The following is a 17,169-nucleotide window of genomic DNA, read 5'->3' as shown; positions in this document are numbered from 1 at the left end:
CAGACCACTGGGTTTGACACAAAACACTGAAGCAAGGGGAAATTGTTGGTTGTTTTTTTGTGCATATAAACACAGCAGAGACCAGCCTGCATGGCAGCAAGGTGAAATGGGAGCTCAGACAGGGATTTCAATAGCTGCAGGGTTTTGCTCATGGTTTAATGCATTTTTACAACGGGGGTGGAACAGGACCCATTCTGGGAATAGAAACATCACCAGCAATTTCATTCCCCTGAATAATTTGCTTATAACTCGCCTGTGCTTTGATGCAGCAGCTGCTTCAAGAGCACCAGAAAAAAAAAAATCCCTTCTCCCATCCCCTTTTCACCCCCTGGCACACCCTTGCTGTGCTGCTGCAGCTTCAGCTCAAAACTCTCCGTAGGCACAGCGAGAACTTCCTGATGGTTTTGGATGTCTCCCTGGCACAGCCCTGACATCCATCCCACGTGAGCAAACAAGCCCACCCTTCCCCTCTCCTGCACCGGCCAAAGGGGTGCCACGGTCTCCCCATTTAATCCCATGGCACTTCATGGGCTTGCCTCCCCTCTCACCCTTCTATTTGATGAAAATACAGAATTAAAAAAAAAAACCAAAAAAACAACCCTGCACATTTATTTCATTTCCTCTACTTTTATTTAAAAAGAAGGTTTGCTAACAGCAATCAGTACCATGGCCCAGACCCCTCAATACAACAGTTGGCTTTAGCAGTCCCTGCAGCTCCAGCCCTGCTCTGTCCCTCCCCCTGTGCTGGGGACAAACCTGGGAATTACCTGGCTTTAAGAACCACTCCTGAATCGTGGGAAGCTCCCTGGGATTGCAGATTACTTCCACCCTGCAGTTTCACTCTCTGTCTCACCTTAAGCTGAGGTTCACAGCCAGGCTTAGCTTTATTGTGAAAATAAAGTCAAGTAAAAATAATATGCAGAAAAAAAAAAAAAAGGCACCAGGTTAAAAAAAAAAAAAAAAAAAGAGACATGAAAGAAACGATTTTCTGGTGCTGGAAAGAAACATCCCCTCAGTGGCAGATTAGCCCACATTTATCCACTATAATGTTGCTTATACCTTAATCTTAGCCATCTTCATCTGACACTAATTAGCAGGCTGGAGGCTCCTGTGGGTACAGTAGCTTCTACAGCCCAAAACATGAAAGTGAGCTCTTCTTTTTACCACTTGAAGCACTCAGCTTTTAAAGAGACAATGTCAAGTATTTCAGCCCAAAACTGTACACTTTTTAACTCAAAAAAACACAGCAGCAGGAGGAGGCCCAAAGGTGATGATACCCAGCCATGGCAGCAGTGAAGTGCGTGCCTGAGGTCTGCCTGTGCAGTGTTATTTACTCTCCCACAAATTAAACCCAAACAGCCCTCGCTGAACCCTGAACTCACCTGCATTCTGGCACTGAGCGCTAATTAGGAGACAAACAGAATAGGCCACAGAGGCAGAAAATGAAACAGAATAATCAGATCAATCTAGTTGCTTCCTTCAAAACCCCCGAAAATCAGAGAAAAGCAAATGTGGTTATAGAAAATTCTTTATGTTTTGGGTTCTGTCTGGCAGGAAAAAAAAAAAAAAAAGGGAAAATATTATTTCTATGATGTTCATCACTAGGCAAGCATTCCATCAAGATCCATCTGACATCCTATTTAACTGTTGGGAGTGAGAGATAATTAGGGCTTGAAAGGACTGACAGAGTGGGACTCCAGGAATTCAGCACTGTGTGCTGGTTCTTTGGGGAGAAACTGAAAATAAATTATTTAGACTTGAAAAAGTCCCTTGAAGTCCTGTGCTCTTTCTGCTTGGCTGGGTCTAGGCCTATCATCCATATTTTGGCAGTTTTTGGAGGAGGAAAGAAGGCAGGCTGCTTAGCAGGGAACAGCTGGGAATTTGAGGAATTAGAGCTGGATATACTTATGGTTTTCACGAGCCCTGACAGATGCTGGGTGTCCTTGTGACACAGTGAGACTGCTCAATACTAATGGTGCTGCTTTGTGGCAGTAAAGCTCCTTCCTGTGACATTCCAGCATCTCTGCTCCTCAGAAAAGGAAGAGAAACACACATCCAGCATCCTCCTCACCATCCCCCTGGCCCTCGTATGTGTGAGTGTCACTGGGATCAGCTCAGCTCTGCTCCCTGACTCCTCCTGCAGACCCAGCTGCAGCCCCAGACGCTTCCCCTGCTCCGAAGGCTGTGCCCGCTCCGTGTCCGGATGGATCTGGTCCCTGCAGAGCGGGAGCCGGGTCCTGCTCGGTGCCACGGGACCCTGGGCTGTGAGAGCCACCAACAAACCTTCCCTGCCCACCCCGCTCCCTGCCCCTTCCCCTCCCCGCCACGAGCACGGGGCCAAGGACGCGCCTCGCCGCCCTCGGCCGAACAAACTAACTACCACCCTCGGACCAGTCACGACAAACGGCTCACGGTTACCCATCACCTAACACACCCTCAGAAACCAAGGCCACCTCCACGGCTTTCCGACGCAAGGCAAACACCCTTGGAGTCCAGCACGCCCCACGGCAAGGGGTCTTGCCCAGGCCAGCCTTGTGAGGCGCTCCCGCATCCCTCCTGCCCGTCCCTTGGTGAACACCGAACAGTTATAACACTCAGGTCAATATATATAGGTACCACGTAGATATATTTGTGTCGCTGTCCTGCGCGTGAACGAAGACGACCAACCCCGCCAGGCAGCGCTCATCCTTTCTGCCCCCTCCCCTTCCTCCCGTGGCTGTGCAGGAACGTGCCCGGGGACCACCCTACGTGGCCCCATCGCACTCCCCCACAGTCAGCTTCAAGGCTCCTTGCTGGTGCAGCGTCTTTAAGGCTTTGAACTCCAAGGGCATGGTGTGCGGGCTGGCCTGCGAGGTGTAGCCGTACTTGAGGCTGTCGTAGTAGTGGTACTTGACAGGGTTCTGGTTCTGGTCCAGGGGGAAGGGCCAGAAGCCGTAGAGATAGATCTGGTTGCAGAAGCGCGTGGCCAGGGTGTACATGAGGAGGCCGGTGGTGGGTCGCTTGATGTGCACCTTGTTGGTCAGCCAGTACCTGCAAGGGGACAGTGGAGCCTGTTAGTCACCCCGCACACCCAGCTCCTGCCCTGCACCTTTTCTCTCTCCAGCCTCTCACTGAGATGTATTGGTGATTCAAAGTGAGAGGAGTCTGACTGGCAGGGTTCTCCATGCCAAGAAAAAGCCTCTCTAGGGACTGCATCCTCCTGCTCTCTGCCTGCTGGTTACATCACACTTGTTGCCATGGCACTGAAGCATCTCATGCCTCGACAATCCTTTATGAAAAACAAATTGCTTGCAACAGTGGCCTTCGGTACTTCAGCCTACAATTATCTTCCAATCAACCCTGGAGATCAATACCACAGACCAAAGCATCCACAGGTCAAGTAGACTCCAACAACCCCTCGAAGCAGACGCAGTCAAACACATGCTGATGGCTTTCATTGATGAATGAAGATTTTACTCTGACAGCAAACACGACAGGGCTAGAAAAACATCTGCCTTGGAACAAAGGGTCACCAGGCTGAAAGAGCTAAAATGCACTGCTGAGTTCCCATTACACCCAGCAACTGCTGCTGTGATCCTGGACCAAGATACATCACCACGCTCGGCAGCAAGAGTCCATCAGACACACAATATGGCACACTGCAATAGAAAATGTGAGATATGGAGGTCAGCTGTGCTCACTGCTGGGAAACACGTTCATTTTTATGAGGGATGGCAAAAAGAACAGGGGAAGCATGTAGGGATGTAGTGATGCAACAGCAGAAATGGTATCAGCTGTGGTATTTTGGGCTGCTGATAAAAATTATTGCAGAATCAACATCCTGTAAGAAGATGTTTCCAGTGCCCCATATTTATTGCAAAAGCAACTTATCTGGTTCGCTCAGGAGAACACTGTCAAGAGGAACAAAATCAGAATGCAAAATGTGTGGGGAGGTAGAAAATATCCCCATCAGGCACATTCCCTCCTCCCCAGCCTGTCTGATGCCAGCACTGCCCAGAGCAGGCAGCACATCCCGCTGTGCTGCAGCCTCTCTGAGCCCTTGGATTATTTTTAGCAGGTGAGTGGCTGGCAGCACCTTGGACAAAAGGCACGAGGACACAGAGCAGAGCCCTCAGCAGATGTTTGGGATCCTGAGGTGGCTCCTGCAGTGGCAGTGGAGCCCCAGGAAGTGCCTTGCTCATTCACACTTTCTGCTGGGCTCCTGAGGGTCTGGTGCTCAGACAGCAGGAACCCTTGGGAGAGCTGAGCCTTAATCCTGCAAATTAGCTTTTCAAGAAAGCCATTAAAATTTAGCAACCGAGGCACAAAAACGTGCTTGCTTGTTCTCAGCCAGATAAGAGAAAAAATTGACTTTTCTGGTGAATCAAATTCTGGAAGCAGAGTGACCGCCTCAGCATATGCAGGAAGGGCACAGGGACAGTTTTTTGGGGTGCCACATCCAGGAGTGTTCAAGGGGGCTTTAGCAAAGGATGAATATGATGTTTGGGGAAGGAGGTCTTTGCCTGGCTCAGGTCTTTGGCATCCAGCACAAAAAAAAGAGCAAAAAAACTGGGGGAAAAGCAGTATCATCAGCATTTTGTGTGCTTGCCCAGCCACAGGGCTGTGCTGGGGGGACCCAGCAGAGCTCACTGCAGTGGCAGGCAGCCTGCTCCCACAGGTAGCCATAAAGCAGCCTCCATGATGAGTTTATGGGTAAGCACATTAGACCCCCTGTGTGCAGAGGGAAGTGGGAGATTATCACAACCATTTAACACTGTGAATTAGGGTCTCCTCATGCAGCAGGGAAGCATCCTGGGAAGAACTGTCAAGTCATACTAACCAGCTGGCTTTGAGGGAGGACAACTGTCAGGGTTTGTCCTGCAGCTGCTTTCGCCTCAAAACTCTCCTTTCTATCAATTTACCAGCTGGACTACACAGAAAAATACTGGTGACCTTTTGCCCTCCCAAAATACTAACTTTTGTGTTGGGAGGCTGTAAATACTCTATGAATATCCAAGGATCCTGACAGCAAGATGAAATGATTCTTGTACAGAGGCACAGGCCATTCATGTGACCACCAGTTTAATGCACATTAACAAGGATGAAAATGACCTGGGTCAGACACTGAAGCACCCTATAGACACACGCTGCCCTCTGCAACCCAGCACACACAAAAAACCTTACCAATCCCAACAAATGTGCACAAGCCACCACCCAAAACCAGCCCTACCACAACCAACCCAGTGTATCCACCTCACCAAAGACAGCTTGTGAGCACTCACTTGATAATACTGGGGTAGGGAACACTGACAAGTTGTTTTTTAAATAATGAAAATTAAAACCTGGCTCTTTTGTCTGTATTTCCCTTTATTGCAGGCAGGGTATTGCAAAAACCTCACTCATGCAGCATTATGAATTCTCAATGCAGCTTTGAGAGGGGGTGAGGGACTCCAGGCTGTCCCAAACCACCCACATGGATGACATAACATAACACATAATGCCCAATCCATAAAACAGGCCATGCCACAGCTCCTGCAATTTGTTTCCTGACAGTGAAGGTGGGAAATCCTCTGGTGAGGTCCGGGAAATACTTTTTTAATGACTGGTTTGTGATGGGAGTCTCAGAACTATGCAAGACCTTCCTCTTATCTCTCCCACCACTGTCCAGCTGAGACAGCAGCCACAACCCTGGTGCAGGAGAGAACAGCTGGGGATGGAAATAAAACCTAATTAATTCTGTAAATCCAAATGAGGTTGTCTGGGCGCACACGGGATGCTGTGTCAACAGCACACCTTTAATATGTGAGGTCCAGGATTTTAATTAGGAGGAAAGATAATCTCGAAGCAGGCAGTAATTATTTTTCAAACTGGCTACACCAATCACCATAACTATTAACTGCAACATTTTATGGAAAGAGACAGCAATTAAAACAGAAGAGCAAAGAGCAGTGCTGAAACCCAACACCTCTGTTCTAAGAGCTGTTCTCCCAGCGAGGAGCTGGTGCTGTGTCTGTAAATAAACCCTCAGGAGTGGATCCAGCTCCTGAGATAGGCAGGAGCCTGAGCAGGATGTGGCTCAGAACAGGAACCATGATTCTGTCAGGGAAAAATTGCCTGAGACAGCTCTGGTTTCAGATGATGATAGTGACAGATGGAAAATGCCATCAGATCTTCAAGGCCATTGTTTGTAAGGTGGCAGCCTAGACACAAGCCCTAACACCTTCTTGAACTGAGACTTAAGAAGAGGAGCTCAGAGGGTCTCACCCTACAGCTGGAAGATGGTTCTGGCTGCTCCTCATCTCCTAATCCTCAACTGGAGATGATCAGAAGTCTCCTAGGCAGAACTGCTGCCAAGTGCCTCTCGTGAGGAGGCTGCTCTGCAGCCACAGGGAAAGAATCTGCTGTCCTGGGACCTCAAAGCCCAGGGAATCCTGCAGGAGGCAACACTGACACTGCCCCTAGGCAGCCACAGCTGCCACAGGAGCCAGGGAAGGTGGCAGCCTCCCCGCTGCACATCTGGAGCATGTGTCCCACCACACTGAGAGTGCTCATCCTCCCCAGCATCACTGAATGTGGAGAGAAGAGCCTGGCCTGGATTTGGGCTGGAATGCTGGGTGCAGAACTCCCTGCAGGCAGCATTCAAGGACTGCTAGAGAGGGCAGGGCTCTGCTCTCTGCTTACCAACCACCTCCCAAAATGCCTGAGAAAAACCTAAAATAACTTGTACCCTCCTGGTAAGGGTTAACCCACAGGATAAAATTAACAGAAAATCCATTGCCCTCATGAAATGAATAAAAGACATAGGTCAATGAAGAAATCAAATTTCAGCAGTATCAGCTGCATAATTTCATGATACAAATCAGAATAGCTGAAATAATGCAATTTCGGACTCTTTTAAAAAAGCTAATTCATAAAAGGGCGATATGAACACAAGCTGTTGTGGAGGTGCTGGTCCTTGAGTGGCAGCAGTGTATTATTATCAGTGTGCCACACACACCCTGCTCCAGCAATACCCAGGAAAAACCAGACACAGATAAGCAGGTGCTGACTGACGGTGCAGGGGGGACAGGAGCTGCTGCTGCTGGCAGGGGACAGAGCCCAGGGCTGGGTGGATGGAGATGAAGTGCTGGAGCCCAGAGAGCAGCTGATATCCCCCATTCAGCTTCTTCCAGCCCTTTTTCTGTCCAGGCATCGAGTTTCCTCTGTCACCTCCACCAGAACAGCCAAGAGCCACGAGCAGTGATGAGAGCTGTGCTGGAAATGCAGGAATGGGCATGTCCCCGTCCAGATGCTAACACTGGCTCCAAAAACTGCATCTGGTGTCAGCTGGGCTTTATCCAGAGGCTGGGCAAAGCCCAAACACCAAACCCAGCCTCCTTGTCTAGACTGGATCCAGACCATGTAGCCTGGTTCTGCTTTTGGTGGCTTGGCACAAACAGATTAGCTCTGAGCCACAGATAAAAAACTCTCTTCTCCTCCAGATCTTGAGCTGAGATGCTTTTTCAAACACATATGGTACTCAACACCCTCAAGGTAAAGCTTTTCTAAACAGACAAAAAAAGAAAATAATTGAGAATAACCTTATTTCTTTCACCTTTCCTTTCTATGCCCCTTCACTTCTTTTGAAAAAGAAAAGACTGAATCCTTCAGATTAACAGGAACAAATTAACTCTCTTGGGCCCCCAGTGCAGACACACCACAGCTCGGGTTCAAGGTGCCTGAAGTGCAGAAGAGGAGAGGATAATAGCTCACACAAGGACTTTTTCTGCAGGATATCCACTGATCTAACCCACACATGGCTTTATGGGTGTTCACAGTTCCCCCCCACATCCCACTCCAGTCACACACTTGTGAATGGCTGCTGTCTTTCCCTACACCCTTTGGACACCTTTTCCTCTCACCTGAGTGCAGGACCACAGTCCTTGAACCGTTTGTTTCATGTTCAGGGGAACTTTAGGCACAAGACCCCAGGGCAGCTATTTCAGAGGAGCCCCTGTAAGCATGAAACTCCTTCGGGGAGGAAGCATGAAGTAGCTGCTTTAGAAAACCCACAGGTGGGTGATGTTGGACACAGCAGAACCAACCCTGAGACAGAGGGTGAGAAAATCTGAGCTGGGAGGGGCCTGAAAAGGAAAAGCAGGGGCTTAGGTTTGATGTGTTAGAGAAAAGCAGAGGCTGTGAAGGGATGCAAGAGAGTGCAGTCAAAGCAAAGGGTCAGGAGAACCATCTGCACACATGTCCTGTGTGAGGCAAGTGAGGCAAAGGGAGTTGGAAGGGATGTGGCACAATGGGGACACAAGGAGAGCAGGGGAGCCCCATGAGGGCTCCCACCACGGCTGGATGGGAAAGGCATCGTGCCCTGAAACCCTGGAAAGGTGGAGGCTCAGCCCTATGTGGGTGTGAGGACACCCAAGGCAAAGGTGAATGCACCCTGTGGCTGTCAGGCTGCAGATCCGAGTGCACGTGGCAGCCTGGGCACGGTGATAGTCCTGAAGAGCACACAGCAGCTGTCACAGCTGTTTGGATTTAAACCTAATGGGAGACCAAGCCAAGGAGCTGGAAGGTTTATTGATTTTTAATTTTTTTTTTTTTCCTCTCAAGAAGCCCTTAACAAAATCTTATGGGACTGGAATTGGTTACTGCCAAGAGACCCTTGTGATGGACACGGTGAGAAATGCTAGAGCAGATTAGACAAAGTGAAACATGTCCCTGAATTCGCTGCAAGGAGTGACACACAGACCTCCCAACACAATCATTTTCCCTCTCTGCCTGCACTCCATGTTATTTCTCTAACGAAAGCTGCCTGGCAATAGGGATTACAAGGCTTTTTGGAGAAACAAACAGGCAACTTCTAAAGGGTTTGCTTGCTCCCCCCAGCCAGGTGAGGAGCATGGGGCTCACCAGAGGAATTGCTCAGGGGACATTTTATGGAACCACTGTGAAGTAAGGCATGCACACACCCTGAAACACACAGGAGCTGGCTCCCTGCCACCAAACTGCCTCCCTCTCCAGCCCTGGGGGTGACTTGGCTCCCTCCTGAGCTTCTCCACTGGAATGCTGAAGGCTCTCTCCCCTCCTGGTGAGAGCTGAACAAGCCTTTGACCATCAGCAAACATTTAAAGCACCCTCACAGCTTGAAAGGTGATGTCTCAAATGATGCTGTTAAGGATAACAAAACCAAATGCTTTTTACTTATCTCAGCAATGCACCCTCTACAAATGCCCCAAAATGCACTGAAAATTATAGGGAAAACACTCAATTGCCACTTGAAATGAGTTTTGGTTTGAGGGAAAGCAGAGCAGGACAATAAATACTGTGGTTCAAGGAGAAGTCAAGGGCTCACAAATGTATTTTGCTGGTAGTGGAGAAAGAAAAGGCCACACTTTTGTGGCCAAATTGAAGTTGGCTGAGATGTCAGCCTTTGTAGGAAGTGCTATTCCTTGGGTAAAAAAAATATAAAGGGGTGCCTTGGGTGAAAAACTTCCCCCATTTCTCATTTCTTTGTGACTTCCAAATCAACTCAGGGTAGGTGATAAAAGGTGGTTTTAACTAAAAAGGGAGAAGATGGGACAGAAGGATGTGCTGTGGGGCTTTGTGGATTATTCATTCTCTGCTGCACACCACATGCCACAAAATGTATTTGTTTCACAAATCTCCGATCAGGATAGTGCTATGAACCAGCACAGAGAGAACTGCAGAGACAGAGGATGTTCTTGGAGACCATACTCTTCAGAAGCAAAAATATGGGATGGTCATAGGAACTGGGCAGTGACACAGAAGACAAATAAGTAAACTCCTAGTGATTCTGGTCCTGAGGAAGGACTCCTTCACCCCAAACCACATCATATCAATTACCCTCAGCAGATGGTCAAGACAACCCTATTGGTACCTGAGAGACTTCCTTCACAGCAGCAAGAGCATCAGCCACCTCCCCCAGCTGTGCCCAGTTCATTCAGCTCTGCCTGAATCACTCTCAAATCCACCCAAGTCCACACCTAAGGAGGCTGCACCAAGGAAAGGGTTAACACTGACTCCAGCCTTCCCCCAGAACAGCCCAGCCCTTCACCCCCAGCCCTGGGTGACCCCTCTTCGAGCTCCTGGGCCAGGCTACAACTCAAAGGGTCAGTGCTGAAGTGCTCCCATCAGTTCTGGCTTTCTGAGGGGGCTGCACTTTTCATTAGACTAATTGCTAATCAGTAGGCATCCTTGTTTTCCTGCTGATAAGTGTGAGAGCAGGAGGGCAGGTCAGGCAGCAGCTCCCTTGGCTTAGAGGGCAATCCCTGATGAGGATTAGCCCTGGCCTCTGTGGTTATAATTGAATTAGTGCTGCCTCTGTGCTGCCAGGAGCCCCCTGGCACTGCCCCCAGCACGGTGACCAGCCCAAGGGACAGCATGGAGGTCCTGGCTGCATTTCCAACCAGGACCTTGGGGTTGGGACCAGCACCAGCCACTGTCCAGGCACGTGCTGCTGCCACCCCCAGCACCCCGAGCTCCCTTCAGGGCCTTGCTGCTCTGACTGGCTGCATCCCTCTGAGCCCCAGGAGGTTCTGAGAAGCCCAAATTCCTTGCATGAGACCCCAGTGAAGTCCATGGCTCCACTAAAACATGTGCAGAAGGAAGACACTGCTCCAAGGCACGAGACAGCACTGAGCCCCTGAGCTTCTCCCAAAATCCCTGCAGCCAGGCAGGTCCTGCCAGCCACAGGTGGTGGCTCCAACACTGCTCTGCTGGAGCTGCACAGGGACATCCAGCACAGCCAGCCCAGCTGGACCGCAGGGCTGGGACACAGAGAGGCCAGGAAGATGCTGTGAGTTGGAAGATAAGCCCAGCAGCTGAGCTTGTGGAAGCATCCTCCTCTCCCATAGGGAAACGATGCCTAACCCTTGCCAACTCTTCTGCAAAGCTTCCTATGGGAAGTTCCTAGCACTAGGAATGGTTGCCAGCATAGGATTAGCAGCCTGTTGATTTAGAGGGCTTATTACAGGAGCTTAATTCTATTTTGACAGATGAAAGTAAGTCAATTATAGCTAGAAATAGCTCTGAATTTGGGTTGTGGGATTTTTTTCCTTCCTCTCTTCCCCTTCTGTGAGTTGTGGGATCATTTCCTTCCCTTTTTTTACCTCAAAGCCAGTGTCTCCTGTGAGATGCCTCTCTGGCAGATGTGGTGCTTGCTCATTATTGCTGCCTGTGAGGCACCATGGCACCACTCCTCTCCTCCCAGCCCCACCAGGCTGCCCCAGAGCCCCTCCATGGGCTTGCTCCTGGCAGAAATGGCCCCAAAACGTGTCCCCTACCCACCTCCAGCCCTGACACACAAGCTGAGCTGGGACAGGAAACACCCAGCAGGGACCAAGTGACCTGCAGAGCTCAGACTCAGAGGCGTGCAGGAGAAGTGCTCAAAGAAATCAAGGAACATTAATGCTGAGGCTTAGAAAGTGGGAGCACCAGCTACACAAGGAAATTGCCATCCTGTGAGATTAACGGGGTCTAGTCGGGATCAGAGGACAACCATAAGTCATCTCCAGCAAAAGTCAACTCCCTAAATGCCTAAGAATCATGATCTTCCTAGAGAAATAAAGCACAAAGGCAAGAGCCTACCCCATTCCCAAGTCATTTACATGAAAATCTCACCCGTGGGGCTCTCTTTCTTTTATTTTCTTTGTTTTCTCCTCCCCACCACACCTGTGTCTCCTGTACACCTGAAGATGCAGGCAGAGAACAGAAAGACCCTTTCCTTCCCTCAGAGCAAACCCAGTCACCACCACCTGGCCCTGTTTATGTGACCAGCAGGACCAGGCCACGTCACTCCCCTCCCACCCTGGCTCACACACGAGCTCGCTGCCTTGAGGAGCTGTGTCTGACCTGTGTCACTGAAGCACAAGGTGACAAATCTCACTGCTAGCTCAGTGCACACCCTTTTCTCCAAGGAAAGCCCTAACCACAGGCTTGGGAGTTACGGTGATGCCCCAGGAAAGCCCTGGAGGTTTGGATATTGCTAAAATCCCTCGCACTCAAAGAGCACAGTGGGGAGCCCCTGCTCACAAGGCGGTCTCCAGCTCTTATCTAGGGACCATCCACCACCCCATCCTCATGGTCTGCAGAAGGGAACAACCTGTGCTGTGTTCCTCCAGCACAAACCCAGGGCTGCCTCTCCAGGGAGCCCAGGAGATGCAGTCAGGGAGCTCAGCAGAGAGGCGCTCACCCTCGGACAGCGTGCAGCAGGCGCAGCGAGGGGTAGGCAGTCCTGACGTTGATGTGGTGCTTCAGGATGAGCTCGTTCACCCACTCCACTCGCTCCTTGCCCCCCTTGGCCATGAAGGCTGGGATCCAGAGGATGCTGCCGTTGAGGCTGTGCAGGCGCTGCAGCAGCTTCTCCCTCCAGGTCTCGTTCACCAGGTCCTCGAAGGCGCGCTGGATCACCGAGGGGTTCATGGTCACCAGGTCTGTCTTCATGCCCACGTCCTGAGAGTACTCCTGCACGGGGGCCAGGTTGCACCTGCAAAGGGGAATGTCGCCGTGATGTTTTATGGAAAATCCCTTCGCCCAGGATTTTTCTCCTGAGAAGCTGAGAAGCCTCAGAGGAAAAGAAAAACAATAATTATATGCAACAGGTACGTCTTTGATTAGTCCACGTGAATTGTTTCTACTTAATAACCGATCAAAGATCCAGCTGTGTTGGATTCTCTGAGTCATGAACTTTTATTATCATTTCCCCTTTCCTTTCCCCTTCCCTTCCCTTCCCTTTCCCCTTTCCTTTCCTTTCCTTTCCTGCTTCTAACAGATACTTTCTCTCTATTCTTTTTAGTATGGTTTTAGTATAGCATTTTAATATAATATAATATCATAATAAACCAACCTCCTGAAATATAGAGTAAAATTCTCATCTCTTCCCTCGTCCTGAAACCTCAAACACACCCACAGGGGAACACCCAGCAGCCCTGTTCAATGGGCTGAGAGAGGGCAGTGACAGGCAGGAGGGGGGAGTGGTGCCAGGAGCCAGGGTGGTGACATTGTGCCCATTCGCCCTCGCTTTTGGGAGGAAGAGGAGGGAGAATGACCCTCTGCAGTAAATTAGTGATGATGAGCCATCCCCATCTCAGGCACCATCCCTCAGCACGATGGCACGTGCACACGTGTCCCCCTGGGACCAGGCTCATGTCAGCCACAGCTCTGGTGTCTCCTGGGTGGTTTGCAGGGAGCGGTGGCTCTTCAAAAATAACATCAGCAACAAAGCTCCAGTCTCTGCTCCCATGGCAGAGACATGAGATTTAGACAAAACCGCCTTTTCCACTCAAGGAAAGCAGTTGCCTCATAATTCCTGCCCTGCTGGAGTAACATTATCCCTAAGGCCCCTTCTCCCCTGGCGAGTCTCTGCAAGCAGCAGACATGGTGGCACCATGGTGATACTGACACCAGCAGGATGCCAGCACAGGGCCTCCACAGGGTCTGGCTGTCTGGAGGCTGTGACCCTCAAAAACCACCTTTTTCTGTAGTGTTCACTGGTGTCTCCTCTCAGACTGCACATGTGGGCACGGGCCGTGTATCTTGAGCTCCTGTGCCACAGCAGCGTGAGGGCTGCCGTGGGACAAACTGCCAACAAATCACCCTCGTTGTTGTTATAGAGTGGTTTTCTACAGCTCCTTGAGGGGAGTCATCTGTGTCTGTGCCATGCCCATGGCACAGGGCAAATGGACTGGGAACCAGCTGATGGGGAGATGCAGAGAGATGCTGCCCCAGCATCCTAAAAACCAGAGGCTACCCATGTGTCTGCACACTGAGTGCTCTGCTGTGGTGTTTGACAGTGAAGTTACAGTATTTATTGAGCAGGAATTGCATCCTAAGCATCTGCCTCAATAATCAGCCATTATTACTGTTTTCCCTACTTACACTCCCTACTTACACATGGGGAAAACAAGGGAATGGTGGAAAGAAAATCCAGCTACTGGCACGGGGGCCGTTTGGTTGACTCATCACAAGAGTGAATTCAATAAAAAGAAACATTGGACCTGTATCCTGGACACAGAACCAATCACTGGTCACTGCCAGCCCTGCTGAAAAGGCTGCCTGGATGGATCAAACCTTCCTCAGGAAGATGCAGGTTCCAGCAATGGCTCAGACAACCTACAGTGGGAAGTGTGTTTGTGCCAGACTGCACCAGCACATGGCTGGTGACAAGTTGCTCAAAATCCCCATCCAGACAACCTACAGTGGGAAGTGTGTTTGTGCCAGACTGCACCAGCACAAGTTGCTCAAAATCCCCATCTCACATCCAGAAAAGCTTTTCTCCAGCAATTTTGCTGCCTGACATGAATGCCCCTCACTAAACTTTGCCAGAACCACAGTAAGCAGTTTTTCCCTCTGCTCACTGGTATTCCAGTTAAGGATAATGCTCTGTCCCCTTGGGCAGGCTGGAGCTGCCAGCAGCCAGGCAGCTGCAGCAGCAGGGCTTGAGAGGGGGACAGAGGTGACATTATCCTCATTCCCACGTCACACCAGCACCGCCTCTGTGAGCTGCTGATGGATTGGGCTGTCCTTGTAATAGACTCACCAGAAAACAAATGTCTGCATGTACATAAATCATCTGTGGATTCCACAGCCTCTCATCTAACAGGGGCATCGGGCTGGGAGGGCAGGAGCTCCTCCTCTCCACTTCAGACACCTCCAGAAGTGAATTTGGTGTGTCCCAGCGGGGCTCAGGATGTGCTGCTGCAGGTCCCTGGGGCAGTGCAGCGGCAAGGACAACAGCACTGGGGACACAGGGGACACAGGGGAGTGCCACACCTGGGCATGCACAAGTGTGGTGCCAGGGCATCGTGTGGTGCTCCAGGGCAGAAGTGAATCAGCTTTGTGAGAGCCCAGGGTGGGGTTTGTTTGAAAGAGGACAAACCTGAGAGAAGAGGAGGTTGGGAGGGCAAATGGTTCACTTACAAGAACACATGGGGAGCACCTGGAGATGCGTGGAAGGCTTTCCAGCAGAACTCAGAGTGCCCGTGGGGCTGTGAGGCCGTGCTGCCCCAGCTGAGCTGGATTCCAGCCCCTGCACTGCTCCCAAGCCCCCCTTGCTGCAGGAGCAGTCCCCTCCCTACCTTATGACGAAGCTGTGGGCGTCGATCTCGGGGCCGCAGCCGCTGCTGAGCAGCACCCCCGAGTTGCCCACGATGGCACAGCTGGGGAACTGCTTGCCCTTGAGGGGAGAGGTGCGGGGCAGCAGCTCGTACAGGTTCTGGGACACGTTCATGGTGCTGTCCCTGTCAAAGACGTAGTGGATGATGTCCCCCGGCTTCAGCGTCCCCTTCAGCACCGAGATGTCCTTCTCTGCATCCAGGAACTTCAAGATCTGTTTTCTGAGCACAGGGAAGAAAAGAGCCTCATCAGGTGAGGTACAGAGATAACCTGGGTCATGTGTAAGATGAGCTCTTGCCTCCTGGCTGCCTTCACTCTCTGGCCAGTCCATCTGACCATGTTCTCCAGGCACAGATACAAAAGTATATCTCCATCTCAGTGTCTGCTCCCTCTCCACTCATCCCTGCCCGGGGCAGGCTACCACAGTCAGCCCACCATCTGTGAGGGTCCCTGAGTTGACCCAGGCAAGGTCTCCTTCCCTCTGTGACCCATCACCTGCACACACAAATTCCACTTGGCCTGAAAAACAGGGGCTCAAGTGCTCCTTGTTTTATTGTTGCCAGGCCTGCTGGCCTAGATGGGAATTCATTTCCAAGCAATCGTTTACAGATATGAAACCTATCTCAGCAGGAGGTTAAGTCTTTTTATTTCTTCCTTGACTTCTTTAGATGATACACAATTTGCCAGCTTGTATTGGAGAGGACCAAATCTGTCTCTTGTCCTACAGGTAATTACCAGTACCTGATCTTCAAAGAGAGTGTCTGGTTGTGTCTCCATTTGGATGAGGCTGGTTTAATGTTGTGCTTAATGCTTTCATTACTTCTGTCAACAACAGCTGGAGATGAGGAGTCATTTATTACTACTTCAGCTCTGGAGAAAAGAAAGTCGGGGAGAGGGAGACAGAATCTGTTAGCATCCCAATGGCACTTCTAATCACCATCTTCAGCTCTGGCTGCTGGAATTCAAACTTCATCAGAAAAGCAAAATTGTAGTTATTAGCTAAACAAGAAGTGAAAGCCTGTTCGTATTCTGCTACACTCAAGCAGACAGACAGATCCTTAAATACCCGCTTGCTTCCAGAAGCACAGACTGACAGCCAGGCACAGCTCCACAGAAAACACACCATTACACACTGAGCTGCAGGGAGGCATGCACAGAAAAACACACAGTGACAGGCTGGCAGATGGGCAACTGCAGACAAGACACCCCAAACCCCCAAAATTCACTAAGAAACTTCCTAGCCAAGGTGGCTGCCCTGTTGCCTCATGGTCACGCACGAATATCCCAAAGTGGAGCCAGCTCATCTCCTGGAGAAGATTAAAATCCTCACCAGAGAGGAACAACCCTCTCTTCACCCAATGGAGAAATTAATTCAGCTGAGCTGCTGGGTGCTGCTTGTGTGACTGGGCTATGAGCAGCCTGTACTTAGAGGGGCAGCCTGGCTCACTGGAAACTTTTTCCCTGCTTAGAATTGAGCACAAGGATTTCAGTACCCATATCACCTGTTCCAGACCAAAAAATGAGGTCAGCCAGAGATCACTGGGAGACCCCAGTGTTTAATCCCTGCTCAAAGAAGCAAATCAGCCCCAGCACTTCTGTGACATTAAAATCAAACTGCACGAATTGAAGTAGCTTCCAAATATTTGGTTCCAGCCAGCTGCCCTCCAAACAGAAAAGCCAAGCATCTCATCAAGAAGCTGCATGTGTATCTGCAGACCCAAAAAAGCCTTCACACTTCAGAGCACTCTGAAAAACACACAGCTAAAGCACTCACTATCAGCTAAAGGGAATCTCCCTCTCCACTGCAAAGGGCTTCTTCCAGCTGGGAAATGCTTTGTAAATAAATGCATTTATATAAAGCATGTAAACCCCAAGGAGGGAGCAGAGCGAGAGATGGGGCAAAGGTGGTGGCCCAGGCTCATGCACAAACATCCAGTTCCTGGGAACACACCTCCAGCTCAGGGCAAGAGCTACCCAGGACACACTGTGGCTCACACTGTATAATGTTCTGAAAAGGCAAGGAAATGTGTTTATAAATGCTGGCTGCCAGTGTCCTGATGTGTGTGT

General features: G+C 50.3%; 1 protein-coding gene across 1 annotated transcript in view; it reads right to left on the bottom strand.

The window, feature by feature from the left end:
- Nucleotides 1-2,375: 2,375 nt before the first annotated feature.
- Nucleotides 2,376-17,169, bottom strand: part of ST8SIA2 (ST8 alpha-N-acetyl-neuraminide alpha-2,8-sialyltransferase 2) — a 29,905-nt gene continuing 15,111 nt past the window's right edge. Inside the window, exons 3-6 of the mRNA XM_041418651.1 lie at nucleotides 15,844-15,972; nucleotides 15,066-15,323; nucleotides 12,182-12,475; nucleotides 2,376-3,030 (exon numbers count right to left, since the gene is read on the bottom strand). Of these exons, the coding sequence (XP_041274585.1) occupies nucleotides 2,745-3,030; nucleotides 12,182-12,475; nucleotides 15,066-15,323; nucleotides 15,844-15,972 (967 nt within the window). The 3' untranslated portion in view covers nucleotides 2,376-2,744. The remainder of the gene's footprint in view (nucleotides 3,031-12,181; nucleotides 12,476-15,065; nucleotides 15,324-15,843; nucleotides 15,973-17,169) is intronic.

The sequence above is a fragment of the Onychostruthus taczanowskii genome, unplaced genomic scaffold (assembly GCF_017590055.1).
Source record: "Onychostruthus taczanowskii isolate IOZ18803 unplaced genomic scaffold, ASM1759005v1 scaffold6, whole genome shotgun sequence".
Classification (NCBI taxonomy): Eukaryota; Metazoa; Chordata; class Aves; order Passeriformes; family Passeridae; genus Onychostruthus; species Onychostruthus taczanowskii.
This window is presented reverse-complemented; position numbering and strand designations above follow the sequence as displayed.